Genomic DNA, 17,895 nt, shown 5'->3' with positions numbered 1-17,895 from the left:
GGATCAGCAGTCATGGAGGGGAGGAGGCGGGGGAGGTGAGAGGACTCAGCACCTCTCGGGGAGCACCGCCGTGAGCCGCCTCGTGCTCGTGGGCTCCCTAAATCCTTCCAGCGACCCCGGGAGGCAAATTCTAGTATTATCTCTGGTTGGCAGGTGAGGAAACTGAGGCTCAGACAGGCGAAGTCACTTGCCCAAAGGCACATGGCTGGAAGTAGGGGGGCTAGGACTCCCACTCAGGGCTCTCTGATGCCAGAGTCCCTCCCGCATGATCACGGTGACAGCAAAGCAAGGACCACGGAGCAAGTGACATTTAGAGGACGAGAAAAATAGGATAGGAAGGGGAGGTTCCGGCCGCCAAGCCTCTTCGTTAGCAGACATGGGTGTGCAGCCACGACTGGTCTGGCACCCCACCCTGTCCCCTTCCTGTAGTCTTTTCTGCCTAACGTCACCCAGTTCCAGGCACCGCTTAGTTCACCTGCCCCTAGACGCTTGCGTCATCATCCTTGAGACCTCCCTGACCTAGGTCCAGTACAATGCTGCTCGTAAAGCATTTTCAGATCCCTTGTCTCGTTGAACCTCCAAATAGCCCTGCAAACAGGACAGATATCCTCACCCGCAATGAGGAAACTGAGGCTCAGAGAGACCCACAAGCCCCCAAGTATGAATCCAGTCTCTTAACCATGTCGAGTCTTCAGTCTCCTTCTGGAGGTGACCAGTCTTCCTCATTAGAATGTGGGCACCCGGGGCGTCACCCATGCCCCCAACCAGTGCTTGATACCTAGAGGCTCAGTGGTGTGGTCGCTGGTCTCTGGGGCCCCCGCTGCCCAAGAAGCCCCTTCGCGTGCACCTGTCTTTCCCCCGTCCCACTGCTGGGTGAGCACAGAGGTGCCGGGGGAGAGGGAGGCGGCCCATGGGCTGACAGCGCACAACCCCTCCGTCCTCCATCTCCTTGGGCATCTGATCACTGTTCTCTTTGTTTTCTTAAGTGTCTCCCCTCCTCCCCCACCACACACTCCTGCTCGGGAACAAGGCCTTTCAGATCATCAAATATCACACGCTTCTTATGCGAGGGCTGAGATGGCTTTATCGGAGCCCGTAAATCTCCCAGGGCTCTGACGCCCTCCTGAGTGCCAAGCCTCAGGTGAGTTATGTGGGCCGGGCCCAGCCGTGGGCGGCACAGGCGGCCCCCCGGGAACACAGCCGAGCACCCCGGTGCGGCTCAGCGCCCAGTCTTGGCTGGAGGAGGGGCTCCAGTTGAGGCTAGGAGTGGGTGTTCTGGGTGCACCTGCCGCAGGCCATGGGAGCAGGTGGGTTCCTGGGGCATCTGGAGCCCTCTGCTCTCCTCTCCGTGACCGTCACCAGCCAGCCTCCAAACCCACACAGGAGAGACCACGGTGGCCAGGAGGGACCCGAATCACCCCTTCTAATCCCAGCATGGTCTCTGAGTAACCATGAGTCCTTGAATATGTCACCCCTCTGACCGAGCCTCAGTCTCCACATCTGGTCATTTGGAGAGGAGATAACAGATTCTCAGATAACAGTCTGAGAATCCAGTGAGCTGGCATGCATGAACTGACAGGCCATACACCCTGCCGGTGGGCGGAAGCACATACGTCCCCCATCTCTTGGGGGCGGCCTGGCCTGTGCACTAAGCCTTACAGGGCCCAGAATCAGTCTGTAAATCTCCCAGGGCCCTGACACCCTCCTGAGTGCCAAGCCTCAGGTGAGTTATGTGGGCCGGGCCCAGCCGCGGGCGGCACAGGCGGCCCCCCGGGAACACAGCCGAGCGCCCCGGTGCAGCTCGGCGCCCAGCCTTGGCTGCATGACTTCAGGCAAATCACTTGTCTCTCTGTGCCTTGGTTTCCTCACCTGTAAAACTGGGAGAACGCTAACAGTGGGAACGCTGAGGATGGTGACGCCTTACATGTGGAATTGCCATGAAGCTTAAAGGACAGATACACTCAAAGTGCTTAGAACTTGCCTGGCACATGGTGGGCCCACGACAGATGGCCCTTGTCATTGCTCCTTTTGTCACTACCATCACCCCTTCCATGCCCCCATCACCAGCAGGCCTTCCTGCCTCCAGAAACTCCCCGCAGGACTCAAGTCCAAACTGCTTACCTGGCATTCAAGGCTCCTGCCTCCTGGGGTCAGCTGCTCCTGACACCACTGCATGTGAGCCCTGCTCCTCCTGCTGGTTCCCTCCTATGAAAGGATTACTCTGCCCCCCCCCCAACCCTTGCGCTTCTGCTCTTACTAGACCCCAACAGGAAGGCCTTCTCCCCTCCGTGCTTACCCAGATCTGCCCTCCAAGGCCCAATGAAAGAGCTCCTCCCACACCGGCCCCCATGAGCTGCCCTCATCAGGGCCGTTTTCTCATCTAGACTGAATGCCACTTGGGAGGAGGGACGCCATCCTGCGCTGCTCGGCCCCTCCAGAGCCTTGCAAACCCCTCCAAGCAAATTCCGTTCCTCGCCATGGCTGGTGCACCAGCTACCAAGGCGGGAGACGCCCCGGTCCGCGGGGAGATTAACTTCAGCAGATTGTCTGAACACTAGTCATACAGGTTGAAGAATTCCCCACTAAGGCAGATCCTTTTACCAACCAGCCCACAACTGGCACCAACTTCGAACACACAGACGCATGTCAGCAAACCCTGGGAGTTTTTGTGAGTGCTCAAATATACATAACCTGAAAGCCACCATTGTATTTATTTTTAATGTTCATTTATTTTTGAGAGAGAGCGAGCGAGCGAGAGAGCGCACAAGCAGGGGAGCGGGAGGGGCAAAGAAAGATAGACAGACTCCGAAGCAGACTCCAGGCTCTGAGCTGTCAGCACAGACCCCGCCGCAGGGCTTGAACCCACGAACCGCGAGATCATGACCTGAGAGCCAAAGTCAGACTCCCAACCGACTAAGCTACCCAGGCGCCCCTAAAAGTCACCATTTTAAAGTGTCCAATTAATTCCGTGGCATTAAGAATGTTCACAGTGGTGTACAACCATCGTCTCTGCCTAGAAGTTTGGGGATTATTCTTTAAAGGAACTTGTATTAGCTTTTTTTTTTTTTTTTCTTAACACATGTAATTCAAGTAACTCAAGAAGAAAACATTGACACAATTCTAGGGCAACAGCTCTCACCCAGGAGTGACAGCCACACACGTACCCACTCCCCCTGCTTTCCTGGGGATATTGGGCCATATCTAAAGACATGTTGGTTGTCTCAACTTGGGGATGGGATGTTACTGGTACCCGAGAGGTCAGGGACGCCGCTAAATATCCTGCAGTACCCACATCACTAGTGTCTTATAGAACTATGCTATTTTGTGACTTTTTTAAAAAACAAACATGTCTTGGGGCACCTGGGAGGCTCAGTCGGTTAAGCATCCGACTTCGGCTCAGGTCATGATCTCACAGTTCGTGGGTTCAAACCCCGCGTCAAGCTCTGTGTTGACAGCTCAGAGCCTGGAGCCTGCTTCTGATTCTGTGCCTCCCTCTCTCTCTGCCCCTTCCCCTCTTGCACTCTGTCTCCCTCTCTCTCTCTCTCTCTCAAAAATAAATAAAGATTAAAAATGAACATGTCTTAAACATCCATCTTTCCAAGTCACAGACTTCTCTTCTGCAACATCATTTTTAGTGGCTGACCGAATTTCATATAATAACTTATTTCATTCCTATTCCTGGACATTTAGGTTGTTGCTAATTTTCTTTTTGAAGCCACATCCTGATAGCTGCACACATGCACACATGGGGTGGAAGAGAAAAGGTTGCGCAGGAAATGGGGAGATTCTGATCCCAGCCATAACCCCAGGCGATGTTTTATGAATCCCCATTAAAGTGCCCTCAGAGGCCCGGAGGCTGCCTGCCTGAAGCACCTGTTTTGCAGGGAGCCATTCACTGCTTGCAGTGGGTGACAGGGCCCTCGTTTGAACCCCAGCAACCCTACGTTATAAGTTTTACTGCCCTTGACTACTCAGGTTAATGTTTCATACATCGGAGCTGGTGATTAGCAAATTAATCCGAGTCCACTTTGTGGTCTTATTAGGAGAGGTAATCATTTGTTGGTTTAAGTGAGCTTGATGAAAACCGTCGTTCTGTGAAATGCCCGCAAGGCAAGCCGACTGCCGATCGCACCTCCCTGAGGGGCTGAGGGTTGTCTTTCCCTGACTGGATGGCGGTAACTGATTAGCCGAGACACACTCGGCTCTGGCACACACGCCACTACCGCTAACTGGCTGATCCATCCTCAGAGCCCCGGAGCATCATGGCCTCTGTGACACCTGACGTTACAAGTCATGCCAGCAACGGGCCGCCCAGGTAGCTCAGTCGGTTAAGCATCTGACTTCAGCTCAGATCATGATCTCACGGTTCACAAGTTCGAGTCCCGCATCAGGCTCTGTGCTGACAGCCCAGAGCCTGGGGCCTGCTCCGGATTCTGTGTCTCCCTCTCTCTGCCCCTCCCCTGCTCAATCTCTGTCTCTCTGTCTCTCTCTCTCTGGAAACTAAGTAAACATTAAAAAAAATTTATAAGTCACACCAGTACCGTTCTGCCTCACCTTTTACACCAGCCTCAGCATGGCCCCCGGAAATTCCTGCGTCAGTCCATTCGTTCAAATGACATTTGCTGAGCACCTATGACGTGTCAGCTGGTCATTTGGGAAACCCGGTCCTTCCTCTCCTGGGGCTTATGTTGCAGTGAGAGGAGACAGGCAATAAGCAAACATATAAACGGTGAAGAGAGGTTCAGAAAGTAGAAGTGTCCTGAAGGCAAGAAAACAGGCTAACGGAGTGGAGAGTGAAGGGGTGTGAGGGGCCGGCGCAGGGGCTAGGGAGGGCTCCTCTGAGGAGGTGACGCTGGAGCCCAGGCCCGAATGTGGGTAAGGTGCCCTGCGAGGTCTGCAGAGAGAGGGCCGCAGGGGCTTCAACAGAAGCTGTGGAGAGGAGGCCGGCCTCATTCCCCCCCCACTCCTGCCTCCTCCAGGGCCCTTCAGAGGGGCAGCAAGCTCTCAGCCGTGTCTCCTCCCCTGGTTAGGAGCAGAAGTAACCCACACCGCTGGTGGCCATATGTTGGTCGTGGAGCCGTTGAATGCAGCCCGGCCCACGTGCCCCCCAGGACGCCGGCCCCTTTGTCAGCAGGCAGCTAAGTAACAATTTTTAATTCATAAGACATCTTGCCCAAACCCACGTCTTGGACTGACTCCCGGTTTTCAATATACAGCAATACAGTCAGAGGGGCTGGTGGTGGGCCCGGGGGCCAGGCTGCCCCACTGGGCGCATGGGGCTGTTTCATGGGGTACCCCACCCCCAGCACTGGAGGAGGGGAAATCCATGGCCTGTGAGACGTGAGCTCTTCAGTCTCCTGAGAGCGGGGTTTAACTCTGCTCCACCACTCACTACCTGAGGGCCAGTTATTTTTTAACGGCTCTGTGCCTCAAGCTCCTTAGCTGTAAGATGGGGATGAAGATATCTATTTCATGGGCAGGGGGGATGTGAAAATGTGAAAAAGACCATGCACGTAAAAACAGTGCTCAGTACCAGACCCAGTACCTGTTGGCCATTGTACAGAGAATCACTCACAACTCCTTCTGGGAAAGGTGGGCCACGGTTGGCAATGACCTGGTTTGATTCATTTGTTCAAGAGGCAGGGATGGCAGGGAACGGAGGAATGGGAACCAAAGCGTGCACCTACTATGTGCCAGGCATCGCAATAGGTGATTTATGTACAGGATCACACCTGATCCTCACACAGCCTGGCTAGGGGGGAGCTGTTATCTACACTTTACAGATGAGGAATTTGGCTTAGAGGAATTAGCAGTGTGTGCGGGAGGTCTCACAGCTGGTAAGTGGCAGATCTGCTGCCGGCACCTAGGTCTTTTATCATCCTCTGCACGGTAGGTGGTCTCTTCACTTGGGTGTTGATGTAATAGGCTCCAGGCAGAGACTGGGATGGAAAGAGAGACCCCCAGAGAGAAGGGGCTGCCAATCCCAGCTCTGTCTCTTCCCTGGGAAGGGTTCCTGACCCTGCACCTGAGGAGGGCCGGGTGACCGAGCCCAGAGGCCAGGTGAGGGATCAGCCCCCCACGGGCCTCCTTTCTCCAGGATGGATGTTTGTGCCCAGAAGCCCGACCAGCTCATGAGCGCCCCATAAGCACAGCCTTTTTCTTTTCTTCCCTCCACGGCCCCAGCCCAGGGCCGGGCCTGAAGCATGCCCCCGCCTCATGTGTGCTCACTGACCCTTCCCAGTCGCTGCAGAGTGGGGAGTGAAACTTCAGGCACCCAACAAATATGTAACAAGCATCATGACGTGGGGGACAGAAGTGAGAGACCCTGGTCCTTATCCCCTAGGCCATGCTGAATCTCGCTGTGAGAACTAGGGACACCCCACAGCTCAGGGCAGTGCTGAGGGTGCCAGCCCAGTGCTGGGGCTCAGCAAGTGTGAGGGGGCATAGCCCCCAGGATTGGCTTCCTGAGGCCTATGACCTTGGAAGTGGATCTTATGAACAGGAAGGACCAGGGTGGAAGCCATTGGTTTTCCTTGAACTTAGAGGCCAGGAGGATGGGTTGCTGTTAGCCCAGCGGAGCAGATAAAGCGATTGAAAGTCACGCCTGTGTTCCCACACGCGCCATCAGCCACTCACTAAACTGCTTTCCTCCCAGACCCGGCTTGCTGCGGGTCAAGATGCTACCAGGGAGATAAACAGGGGACAAGAGGTGGCAGTGATGAGGTTTGGCAGGGCCTTGGAGGAGGGGCGCCTGGGGAAGGGGAGAGGCTGCCAGCCTCGGGGGAAATAAGGATGTGGGTGGGTGAGACCCCATGGCCAAAAGAGAGGGCTGCGCCTCCTGCCCCCCACACCTGACCTCCTCCCCTCCCCTTCTTCCATCCAGCTTTCTCCCCCAACCTCCTCCTTTGACCAGATATAAAACACATGGGCCCTTTGTCTGACTCAGCTGCGCCCTCTAGCTGCCATTCTGCCTCTACTGGTTATTTTACTCCCCATGCATCGGCATCGGCACCTGCACCCGCTGTCCCCACATCTGTGCCCCATCTGCCTGCAGTGTCTCACAGTCTGACCTCTCAGGGCATCTGAAGATCCAACCCATGCCTGTGCTGGAATATTCCTTCTCCTTAGCCTCTCTCGGTGCTGCTTGACCCTACTGACCATCTCTTTCTCAGAACTTCCTCCTCTTCTGCCTCTGGGCCCCTGGCGATGTACCATTTCCGGACTACCTCCTGTCTATCTAAATTCTCCTGCTCATCCTCGCTCGAGCCATAGGTCTGCCCTATAGGTAGCCTTGCCAGTGCCCTTTGTGTGTCGCCACCTTGGTGCCGACAGCTCCTGCCTGCACCCTCACCTTCCCACTAGTCCCCACCGTAGGCCCTCCTGACCACCACCCAGGGGACATCTGCATGTGGGCATTCTGCTGCTACGTAAATCTGCCCTGGAGGAATTGATCTAGAGCTTGGGAAATGTACATTATTTTTACCTAGGAGTCTCTCCTGAGAAAAAAAGAGCAACTTTGTTACCACCCATTCTATATAGGAAGATGATCTCTTGTATATCACTGAGCACAGGGCCAGGTATAGAGTGGGCGCCAGTGTAGTGCGGGACCAGTGGCTGCGGGGCAAGGAAGAGAAACGTAAATGTACTTCTACGCCAGCCATTTAGCAGCCATGTGACCTTGGACAAGCTATTAATGTCTCTGAGCCTGCTTCCTCACATGTGACATGGGCTATGTTCTTACTAAGTTATGGTGAGGAGTAAGTAATATGGTTGTACAAACGGCTGAGCCCTGGTGCCTGGCATATGGAACTGCTCAGTAAGTACTAGCTAGTGTTATTAATAAATAGGGCAGAGAAGGCTGGGACTCCCCCCTCGGCAGTCTTTCATGCTTTAGCAGACTCTATTCACATCCCCCCACACCTGCCCCAGCTTTTCTTTTGGGAATCTGAAGAGGTCTTGGTACCTGGGGCTCCTAGAGGACATGGCTGCCCCCAAGAGAACTGGCAGGGTGGTAACGACCTGCTTCTTCTCTTTTGTGAACGCTTTAAGTCACCAGTTCCCAGAACCCTTAGGGCGCTGAGGTGCGGCCCCACTGCATCCCAGAACCACCTCCACCCCCCTCAACCAGGTCTACACACAGGTACCATGGACAGCACCTGTCGACCAAGAGGAAACAGCTGCCCTTCTGCTCCGCAGTGTGGGCTGTGAACAGGTGAAAGGCGTCCCCGGGAAGCCTCCCCTGGCCCCCCAGTCCCCATGGGACTTGGATAAAGAAAGTCTGGGAGACCAGAGGGCTGATGGGGTGGTATCAGCTTCCAGGGTAGCAGAGAAACTTGTTTGTGTGGCTGCCAAGCCCATGGCCCCCGGGGAAGGGAGGATGGTGGGAGAGGAGCTAAGGGAGAGGAGTAAGGAAGTGGTGACCCACCCCGAGGCCAGACCCCTGGTGAGATGCCCCGTGGGCCTTGGCCTTGGCCTCAGGGCTGCCAGCCTGTACACATGAGCTTTTCATTGTGAGGCCCTCCTGGCAAGAGGGCAAGCCTGGCTCAGTGTTCCTGCTGGCAAACAGCTCTAGACACAGGCTTGTGGGATGGGGGTGGGAGTGGAGCGGGGGTTCACAGCGGTGTTATCTTGGGCAAGTACAGGTGGCCAACCCATGTCGAGAACTTCCTCTATGCTAGGCATTGTATCCACTCATTTAATCCTTGCAACAACACTCTGAGGTGGGTACTGTTACTACCCTCAATTTACAGACTAGGAAACCGAGATCATCCAGATATGTTAAGCAACTTGACCAAGGTCACCCAGCTAGTGAACAACAGAGCTGTCTGAGCCCATACAGTCTACCTCCCGAGAGCATAATCTTAACCAGATCTCTATGCCATGTTGCCGTGTTGCTTTCCTTCAGTGGCCTGAGCTCAGCAGGTATTTATTTACACATTCAATAGCAAGATTATATCATCACTGTTGATCTTTGCTGTGAGACTGAAGGCATGGACCTCACCTGCTTTTCTCTGTGGATTCTCCAACACCTTGCACACAGTAGGTGCTCAACATGAACTCGATTGAATAAGTGATCTAATCAATCCATCCATCTTTGAATGAGCCCTGCCCTTGATCTCCACTGCTTGGGGCCCAGGGTTTGCCTCCCGTCTATGCCTGAACCAGCATCCCAGGGAGTCCTGCTATTTCCATGGTGACAGGAGACCATCAGAGCCAGTGGCTCACTCAGATGGCCCTGTCAGCTCCCTGGGTATAACCCTTCCCAGATGCTGGTCCTGGGAGTTAGTGATTCATAGTTGGCAGGAGGCTGAGGTAGATATGGGGGAAAAGGGTGTGTGTGTGTGTGTGTGTGTGTGTGTGTGTGTGTGTTAGGGGACGGTCCCCGAGCTTGAATGTGTACCAATCGGAGAGTATTTGCCTGCTGGTTTGTTGGAGAAGATGCCCGGGTTGGGGGAGGGGATATTTTATGGGCCGGAGACAGATTTCAGGTTGGGGATGGGCAGTGTGGCCATGATTAGGGTAAAGGTGCTCAGTGGGGAGGCCCAACTGAGTACTCCAGGGTTGATAACCCCATTTTTCAAACCGAAAACCAAAGTACATCATTCAACAAGGGCCTTCTGGTTTGTGAATGATTTATAAGAAAAATCTTGCAAAGATAAAAATTGAATCACATTTAGTTAAACATTTGATAGGTTCCTTTATTGGGAAGAATAAATTTATATGGAAATTCGGAATGATGGGATGCTAGCCCTGGTAGCTGGGGAGGTGGGGCCCATGCTGGGTGAGGGGTGGCAATGGGTGGCAAGAGAGTCTGAGGTTTTGCCTCAGGGCAGCCTTTCGGCTCAGCATTAGGGGTTCAGAGGACCCAGCTCCCACCTGCAATGTCCATGCTTCACCCCACCTCAACCCTGATCACCCTGTGATGTGAATACCTGGTGAAAGCTGAATCCTCTGCTAGAATGTGTCCCTGGCACATCATAGGAGCTCAGTCATTGCTGAATGGATTAGTAATGACAAACAGATGAGAGCATGCATCTCCTTGTTTCCCCGGCAGCAGAAGTCCTGGCTAAAGAAAGAGCCCTTACATTCATGCATGTCTGTGCCTCCTCGCAGCCCCGTCCTCCCCACTCCACACACTCAGCTGGGAACGTACCCAGCTCTCTCTATGGCTACAGGAAGAAGCTCTAGACAAGGGGGAGGCTGGAGTGACGTCCAGTCCCTGGCCAGGCCCCACATCAGAGTCCCCAGAGCCTGCAGCCTGAGAGTGGCATGAGACCTGCATGGACTCGGCAGTCATCAGCTGCCTCTCTCTCCCCTGCCTCAGCCAACCCCTGCAGCCGGGAAGATGGCGGAGTGCCTTGCCAACCAGCAGAGGGGTGGCTGAAAACAGTCTCTGTCCCAAAGTCTAAAGTTGGAAGAGGAAATTGTCTGCTCTGTGCTTTCCTTGGTTGATTGAAGAGATGCTAACATGCACAGATCCCTTTAGAGCCGGGCAAGGGGAGAGTAAAGAGATGCGGGAGTTTCTACCTGTGTGTGTTGAAGGCCCGAGGATTAGTTCATGCCTATGGAATCAGTGTCCATCCCTCCCTTCCCCAGTCCTGCCCATCGATGGTCCAGGGCCCAGCTCAAGCCATACTTAGTGAGTACTTTGTCCAGGAACTCTTCCAAGCCTGCATGTATATATTTTTCACACTCATTTAATTGTCATGACCTTCTGAGCTAAATCCATTATTGTCCTCATTTTACAAACGAGGAGACCAAGACACACAGGGGTTAGGGGAGTTGCCCCTGGTCACACAGCTGCTACATGGTGGTACAGGGAATTAATGCCACCTCCTCCATGAAGCTTTCCTTCCTTGAGCCTTCCCCTGTGTGAACAGTCTCTCCCTGCTGTGAACTCAGAGATGCTGATTCTCCTGCATGTCAGAGCCCTGTTACCAGGCTGCAAGTGCCTCAGCAACAGGAATCCAGACAGGCTGACCTTCGCATCCCCCACACCACCACGCATGAGGCGGCCCCAGGACACCTGCCCTGGAGATGGCTGAGTCTATGAAGGAACGGCAGCGTGTGCGCATGTGAATGGACCAGCATGCTGGTCAATGAGGACGAGAGTGGGATTGGGATCTGCCTGCGCAGATTCACAGCCTGGTGGGAAGGGCACCAGGACAAGTGTGGGGGCCCCAGCAGGCTGGGGGCAGTGATCCTTTGGGAGCCACGCTTGCCTCTGGGTGGCCAGCACTGGCCAGGCTCCTGGAGGGACAGTCATGAAAGTCCCTCCTCTTCAGGCTGGCCGGGAAGACCGCATGAACACACAGGGAGCAGTGGGAGAGCGAATAAAACAGTGGCGACTGCCCGTGAGCACGGAGGGTCAGCCAGAGAAGCAGGGCCACCTTCCTGGAGGAGGAGGAGGGGTGGCCCTGTGTGGGAGGATAGGATGTGCAGCCGAGTGAGAAAGGTAGACATGGAGACAAGAGGAGGCAGGAATGAACATGTTGATTTGGGGAACTTGAGGAGGCCCCTGGGTGGGGGACATGGGTTCCTGTAGGGAGAAGCATAAAATGAAGTCAGTGGGGAAGAGAGGGGTGGACACAGAGGCCTCAGTCTGCACCAGTGTGTGATTTTTGCCAGTACTTTAAATATGTACTTCAAGGTGTTTTTATGTTTATTTATTTATTTTGAGAGGGGGGTAGGGAGCACGTGAGTATGAGGCAGGAGGGGCAGAGAGAGAGAGAATCCCAAGCAAGCTCAGCACAGAGCCCAGTGCAGGGCTCGAACTCATAAGACCATGAGATCATGAACTGAGCTCAAATGAAGAGTCGGACACGTCACCAACTGAGCCCCCCAGGTGCCCCTGTACTTCAAGTTTTAATAATTATTTAAATGCTTACTCTTAAAATCGAATTAGGTTTTTGACCCATATTTATTGTGGAAGGGAATTAATTGTACCACCACTATGTAGAAAATCAGACTAGGATAGAATGGACTAGAATAGAAAATGAGCGTGAAAGGGGCGCCTGGGTGGCTTAGTCGGTTAAGCATCTGACTCGCTTAGGTCATGATCTCACGGTTTGTGGGTTCGAGCCCCACGTCGGGCTCTGTGCTGACTGCCAGCTCAGAGCCTGGAGCCTATTTCGGAGTCTGTATCTCCCTCTCTCTCTGACCCTCCCCTGCTCACGCTGTCTCTCTCTCTGTCTCTCTCTCTCTCCTAGAAAGAAATAAAAATAAAAATAAAAAAAAGAAAATGAGCGTGAAAATAATCAACAAAACTGAGCTTCTGCTTCAGTCCGCTTGGGCTCTATCACAAAATAAGATAGGGGCCAGTGGCTTATGAACAACACGTATTTCTCCTCTGGAGGCTGGGAAATCCAGGATCAGAGTGCCGGCCTGGCCAGAGGAGGGCCCCCTTCCTGGTTCTAGACAGCGCTTCCTCACTCTGTCCTCAAACAGTGGAAGGGACGTGGGGTCCCTTGGGGTCTCTTTTATAAGAGACTCATCCCACTCATGGAGGCTCCACTTCACCTCACAGGCACCTCCCAAAGGCCCACCTACTCAGATGGTTGTGTTAGGGCTTTGGATGTCACCATATGCATTCTGGGGGTGGGGGAGGGGGAGGCATTCAGACCCTAGCGGTGGCTGGGTCCTGGCTGAGTCCTGCTCCCTTTGGAAGGCTCCCAGCCTGAAGCCTGCTCTCTCTGTTAAAAAGGAAAACAAGCAAGCATTAGATGCGAGAGACAAATTAGCATCTCTTGACTCCGTCAAAGAGATGGAAGAAGACTAAAGAACAAGAAATCATCTCTCTGTGGATCACAGCCATCTATGCCTGGGCTGTGCATTCCAGAACATTAGCTATTACTCCTTGAGCCAGCGTCCATGTTAAGTTACGGGTTTGTCCTTAATATGCGCAGAGAGGAGCCCTCTCCGCAGCCCGTGTCCCCCTGCCCCGGGCCCGGGGCATACTGGAATGTTGCTCTCTCCTTGCAGGGAATACCAACAGCATCTTCGCCCTGGACTACATCAGTGGAGCGCTGACCTTGAACGGCCTGCTGGACCGGGAGAACCCCCTGTACAGCCATGGCTTCATCCTGACGGTGAAGGTAAGAGCCAGGTGGTGGGCACCTGCAGCCCGTGTGGAGGGCTGCCCACACTGTGGTGCCAGCCTACAGCTGTGCCGCCTGGTGAGGCTCCTGGAGGGCGGCGCTCCTGGCCTCCTGCCCGGCAGGACTCCCGGGCCTCGCGCCCAGGGCCACTGTCAGGAACCGACAACGCGGACCAAGCAGAGGCCACATTGGGGGCCTTGCTGGGCGCCTCACAGCTGTTGCCAAAAATCACATAGGATTGGGACTTTTATCTCCACTTTAGGAGTGAGGGGGCACATAGTAGGTGCTCATCCATGGTCCTTTCTTGTACTGGTGATTCCCTATTCTCCATTGCAGCCACCTCAAATTCTTACATTGATCCCGTTTCTGGGGTGTGTCCCATTTCTAGCTCCGCTGGGGCTATCCCCTGGTTAGAAGCAGCAGTACCGAGAGGGGAGAGGTAGAAAGTGCCAGATGCTTCTCCTAGAGGTGTGGTGGAGTCACAGCCCCCAGCTCCTGTAGCCCTCTGCCACCCAGGGCCGGTTTTAATTGAAATCTGTGCTTTGCAGAGCCATTGCCTGGGAAACTGATGTAGGGTGTGGACCCGCCTGGGCCACAGGGCTCCTCCCCAGCCCTGCCCATCCGGTTGAGGCAGGGGAGGGCACAAGCACTGAGGAGAGGGGCTTGGGGAAGGAGGCCCTTCTGTCCTGAGGAGAGTAAGGCAGCCCAGCCTGGCCCTTGATTGCTCTCCTTGACCTTGGGAGGGCTGCAGCAGCGACAGGTTGACTAGCCCTCCCTGGCCATCCGGCTCCTCTGTCTCCACCCAGTGTGCACATGTGGGCCAGTGGGGGGAGGTGGGCTAACACCGCCTTTCCCCCCACCCCGCGTCAAGCCTCTGGCCAAAGATACTTAGTCCTGGGCCTCCCGCCCAGAGATTTGGGTCCAGAAGACAGGAGCGGAAACTGGAAATGGGTATTTGGGAGCCAGGGGTCTGCTCCAGAGAACAGGCATCCAGGGATTTGAGACCATCTTTCCTGACCCCAACCCAGACCCTCATGGCACCTAGCACAGCGTATGGGCCATACCAGATGCCAAATTAAGTCTTGATTACCTGCTAGCACAAAAATGCTTGGCCTCGGTTTTATCATCTGCCAAATTGAGTAGTCTCCCTTTGCCCCTCGATGAGCCCCAAAATCTGTCTTGTCATCACCATGCCACCTCGTCCCCTTGGTTCTGGAAGCTTCTTGCCTCAGTTTGCCACTTACTCTGACGGTGTGTCCTTATACAAGTTACTTAACCTCTCTGAGCCTCGGTTTTCCTCAATGGTAAAATGGGGGTGCTAACGACAGAATCTTCCTCCTGGGGTTGTGGTGAGGGGAAGGGATAATTCACATAAAGGATGGGAGGTAGCACTGACAAAGCCTTTGTAAACGATGATGTTGGGATTATGGCCACTTTCATGTCTAGGATGTTTGTCCTGTACCTACAGGGCACAGAGCTGAATGATGACCGCACCCCGTCCGATGCCACAGTCACCACAACCTTCAACATCCTGGTTATTGACATCAATGACAATGCCCCAGAGTTCAACAGCTCTGAATACAGCGTGGCCATCACCGAGCTAGCGCAGGTCGGCTTTGCCCTGCCCCTCTTCATCCAGGTGGTGGACAAGGATGAGGTGAGTCCCAGAAGGCTTTGCAACCCTGGGAGGGGTGCCAGGTATTTCTAGGCTTCCAAGTCCCTAGCTAAAAAAAAAAAAAAAAAAATAGAAACAAACATTTCTCCCTCCTTCCCAGCAAAACTCCGCGTCTCTAACCTGCGACCTACCCCCCACCTCTGCAAAGGCTATTTGAGCACCCACTTCCAATGTGTCGTTCTTCATTTAGTCGTTTATTTAGTAACGTATTTTGAAATAATATGCCCATCTTACTAATCTAGTATGCGCCTTATAAAACATACACCGAAAAATCGAAATTTTTAAAGTTGGAGACTCTTGGGTGAAATATGTCCTTGGAAAAAAGTCTGATTTCTGCTTTTGGTAGTAATGACTCCTCCTTTTTCCGTGTGAGGAGCATGAGTGCTTTCAAGGGGACCCCAGGCCACAGGAGACCAGAGATCCAGGAAGCCTGCAGGCGTGGCCGGACCTGCCTGGCTGAGGCATCGTAAGAGAAAGGGACGTGGGCTGCGAGTGGGGGAGAGCTTGGGAAGGACAGGAGGAGGGGGACTTCGGGATGGGGCCCGTGCCCCTCCAGGCCTGGATGGGACAGGCTTCCGAGCTGCTGGGGACCCTCTCAGTCTGCCTCCTCCCTGCCCCTCTCAAGCACCAGGTCGCCCCTGCCTGTCAGCAGCCACAATCGTTAATAGCACTTCTATTTATTACCGCTGCTCCCTGGCCCATTCTGCTCAGGAATTCCATTAGGTTTTCCAGCCTGAGGGGCTTCTCTGCAATTACTCCTCACAATGCGGGGCTCCCGCCCTGGCCTTGCTCCGGGCCTGGCTTCCTGCTTGCTCCTTCTGCCCCTCTCCACTCTCCCTGCCCAGCACTCCTGCCCAGGGGCCCCTCCTCCCACCACCCACCACTCTTCTGTCAGCTTCTCTCCAGTGGACAGGGTCCCCCTCCTGCCCTAACCCCACTCCTCATCCCGGCAGCGGCCCCGCCCCCATTCCCGCCCTCATCCCTGCCCCACCAAGGACCTGGCCATGAAGATGTCAGTCCCTGTGTGTGTGTGTGTGTGTGTGTGTGTATACGTACGTATGTGCACGCACCACATCTTCCATCTCTTGCTAGGTCATCCCATACCTAGTAACAAAAGTATGTACTGGGCACCTACTGTTTATAAGGAACTATATTTGGTCCCTTGAGGGAGTGTAGCCCATGGTCACTGTCCTAAAGGGCCAAGTGTGTTTATACAAGTGTAGTATGTAATTTTTAAAACATGTGCAAAAATATCAAAAGTTTCAAAGGAGGAGATAAGCAGGTATAAAAACAAGTCCAACATTTTCTCACGCCCCGATGGGTCATCTTTTATTCCCCCGGAGGGCAGCGCCCCCTTTAGACACCGCTGTGTGAGGGAGAGCCTCAGGAAAAGTCCCATCTCTGGTTTCAGGCTGTCACTAATGTCCAAGGGAAAAGAGACACTGGTACCAGCGTGCGGGCCAGTGACAGCGGGCAGCGAGGGCTTCAGAGCTCAACTGAGGAAGGGGGAAGAAGGGACCAGAGGACTCACAAAGGCTCTGTGGTAAAAGGGGACCAGGGCTGAGCCTTGGGACACAAATCAGCCAGGAGGGCTGGTGGGTGGGCAGTGGCCCACAGAGAGGCCCAAAGGAAGGAACCTGCATGAGGGTTTGTGTAGTGGGCTGGTGGAATGGTGGGCCAGGACACAAGTTTTTTTTAGAGCCTTGAATGCCAAGCCAAGGAACTGGGGTTTAATTCTGGAGGCAATCCAGAGAGGAGGCAGCTTGTGTAGTAGTTCACGGCCCAAGCTCTGGAGACAGACGGGGCCTATGTTCAAGTCCGGCCTTGCCATTTGCTATCTCTGTGACCTTGGGTGAGTCACTGCCCTTTCTAAATGTCACTTTGCTCATCTGTGTGAAAATGTATCTGTCTCTATCACAGTAACAATTAACCCTGAAACAGGGCTGTTTCTCCCCCAGAGACTTATTACTACCCGTCGGCACAGGTGGGCAGGGAGACCCCGCTCTGCGTCATCGCTCAGGTGCACACTCTGCAGTCACATGGGTCACTGAGGGAGGGAGGGGACAGCTAGGGGAGGAAGCACCACCTCTTCTGGGCATCATCCTGTGACTTCTGCCCATGACTTCTGCCCAGTACGGGGAATGGGCCCCACCTCACTGCCAGAGGGCTGGGGAACTGGGAAAACTGCTACACGTTTGTGTCTGCCACAGAGAATGCCAGCAAGGGACAGAGATAGGAGATCAGTCCATTAGTCTGTAGGACTTAGCCCAGTACCTGCCGCACACCCACATGTCAACCAGATGGGTCCAGGGAGCATTGCCACCAGCAAGGCCAGAAACCCCAGGGCCCTTGCACCATGCAAGGGATTTCAAGGTCACCTTGGCCCCTGGGGCTTAGCTGAACCCTGCTTTGCCGGAAGCCCTCTCCCAATCTGCAGTAGTGCTGCAGGGGGTGTGGCCTCTGGTGGCCACTCCCCACCTAGGCACGTGCAGCAGCATGCCCACTGTGGACAGGGTGCCCAGCACTCGCAGGGACCTTTGTGCGCCTTGCCCCAGGGAACTGACCAGTGTCTGACAGCAAAGGGTGGGCCTCCCCTCTCCAGGACCCCACCTCTCCAGGGCACAGTGAGGTACAGAGAGAGAACCATCGAGGACGAAGGGCAGCCCAGGAGCCCCAACTCCCCGCCCTATGGTCTTCTGGGTCACTGTCCAGCCTCCCCGGGAGAGCTACACCCAGACCATCCCAGACATGGTCCTGGACCGATTCCTAAATAAGAGGGGAGAATAAATTGCTTTCTAAATCGCCCTGCTCTTTTGTATTGCCCATCTCTTCTCCACTCTCCAGAATTCTGGAAGGATCCAGGTCTGGATGGGGTAAATACTCCTGAGGCCCACTCTTGGGTGCTGAGGGTCGGGCCCCAGGTTCCCAGGGCGGAGCATTTAGCCACGTTGCCAACAAGGAGCAGAAGACAGCAGCCACTGGCATTTGAGGACTGCCCAAAGTCCAGAATCTGGGGGAAATCAGGGAACCTCAAAGAGAAATCAGGCATCTTTTATAAAAGGGATTTTTAAAAAGGTGTCATTTCTTCTAGTTCTCTTCTGGGGAGAGGAGGGGGAGGGGCAG

At 54.4% G+C, this 17,895-nt stretch overlaps 1 protein-coding gene across 1 annotated transcript in view; it reads left to right on the top strand.

Moving 5' to 3' along the window:
• Window positions 1-17,895, top strand: part of CDH23 (cadherin related 23) — a 370,961-nt gene that overhangs the window by 169,978 nt on the left and 183,088 nt on the right. The window contains exons 9-10 of the mRNA XM_077778722.1: window positions 12,982-13,094; window positions 14,566-14,754. Of these exons, the coding sequence (XP_077634848.1) occupies window positions 12,982-13,094; window positions 14,566-14,754 (302 nt within the window). The remainder of the gene's footprint in view (window positions 1-12,981; window positions 13,095-14,565; window positions 14,755-17,895) is intronic.

The sequence above is a fragment of the Crocuta crocuta genome, unplaced genomic scaffold (genome assembly GCF_008692635.1).
Source record: "Crocuta crocuta isolate KB4526 unplaced genomic scaffold, BGI_CrCroc_1.0 scaffold167, whole genome shotgun sequence".
In the NCBI taxonomy this organism is placed as follows: Eukaryota; Metazoa; Chordata; class Mammalia; order Carnivora; family Hyaenidae; genus Crocuta; species Crocuta crocuta.
The sequence above is the reverse complement of the archived record's forward strand: the minus strand, read 5'-3'. Positions and strand labels throughout refer to the sequence as shown.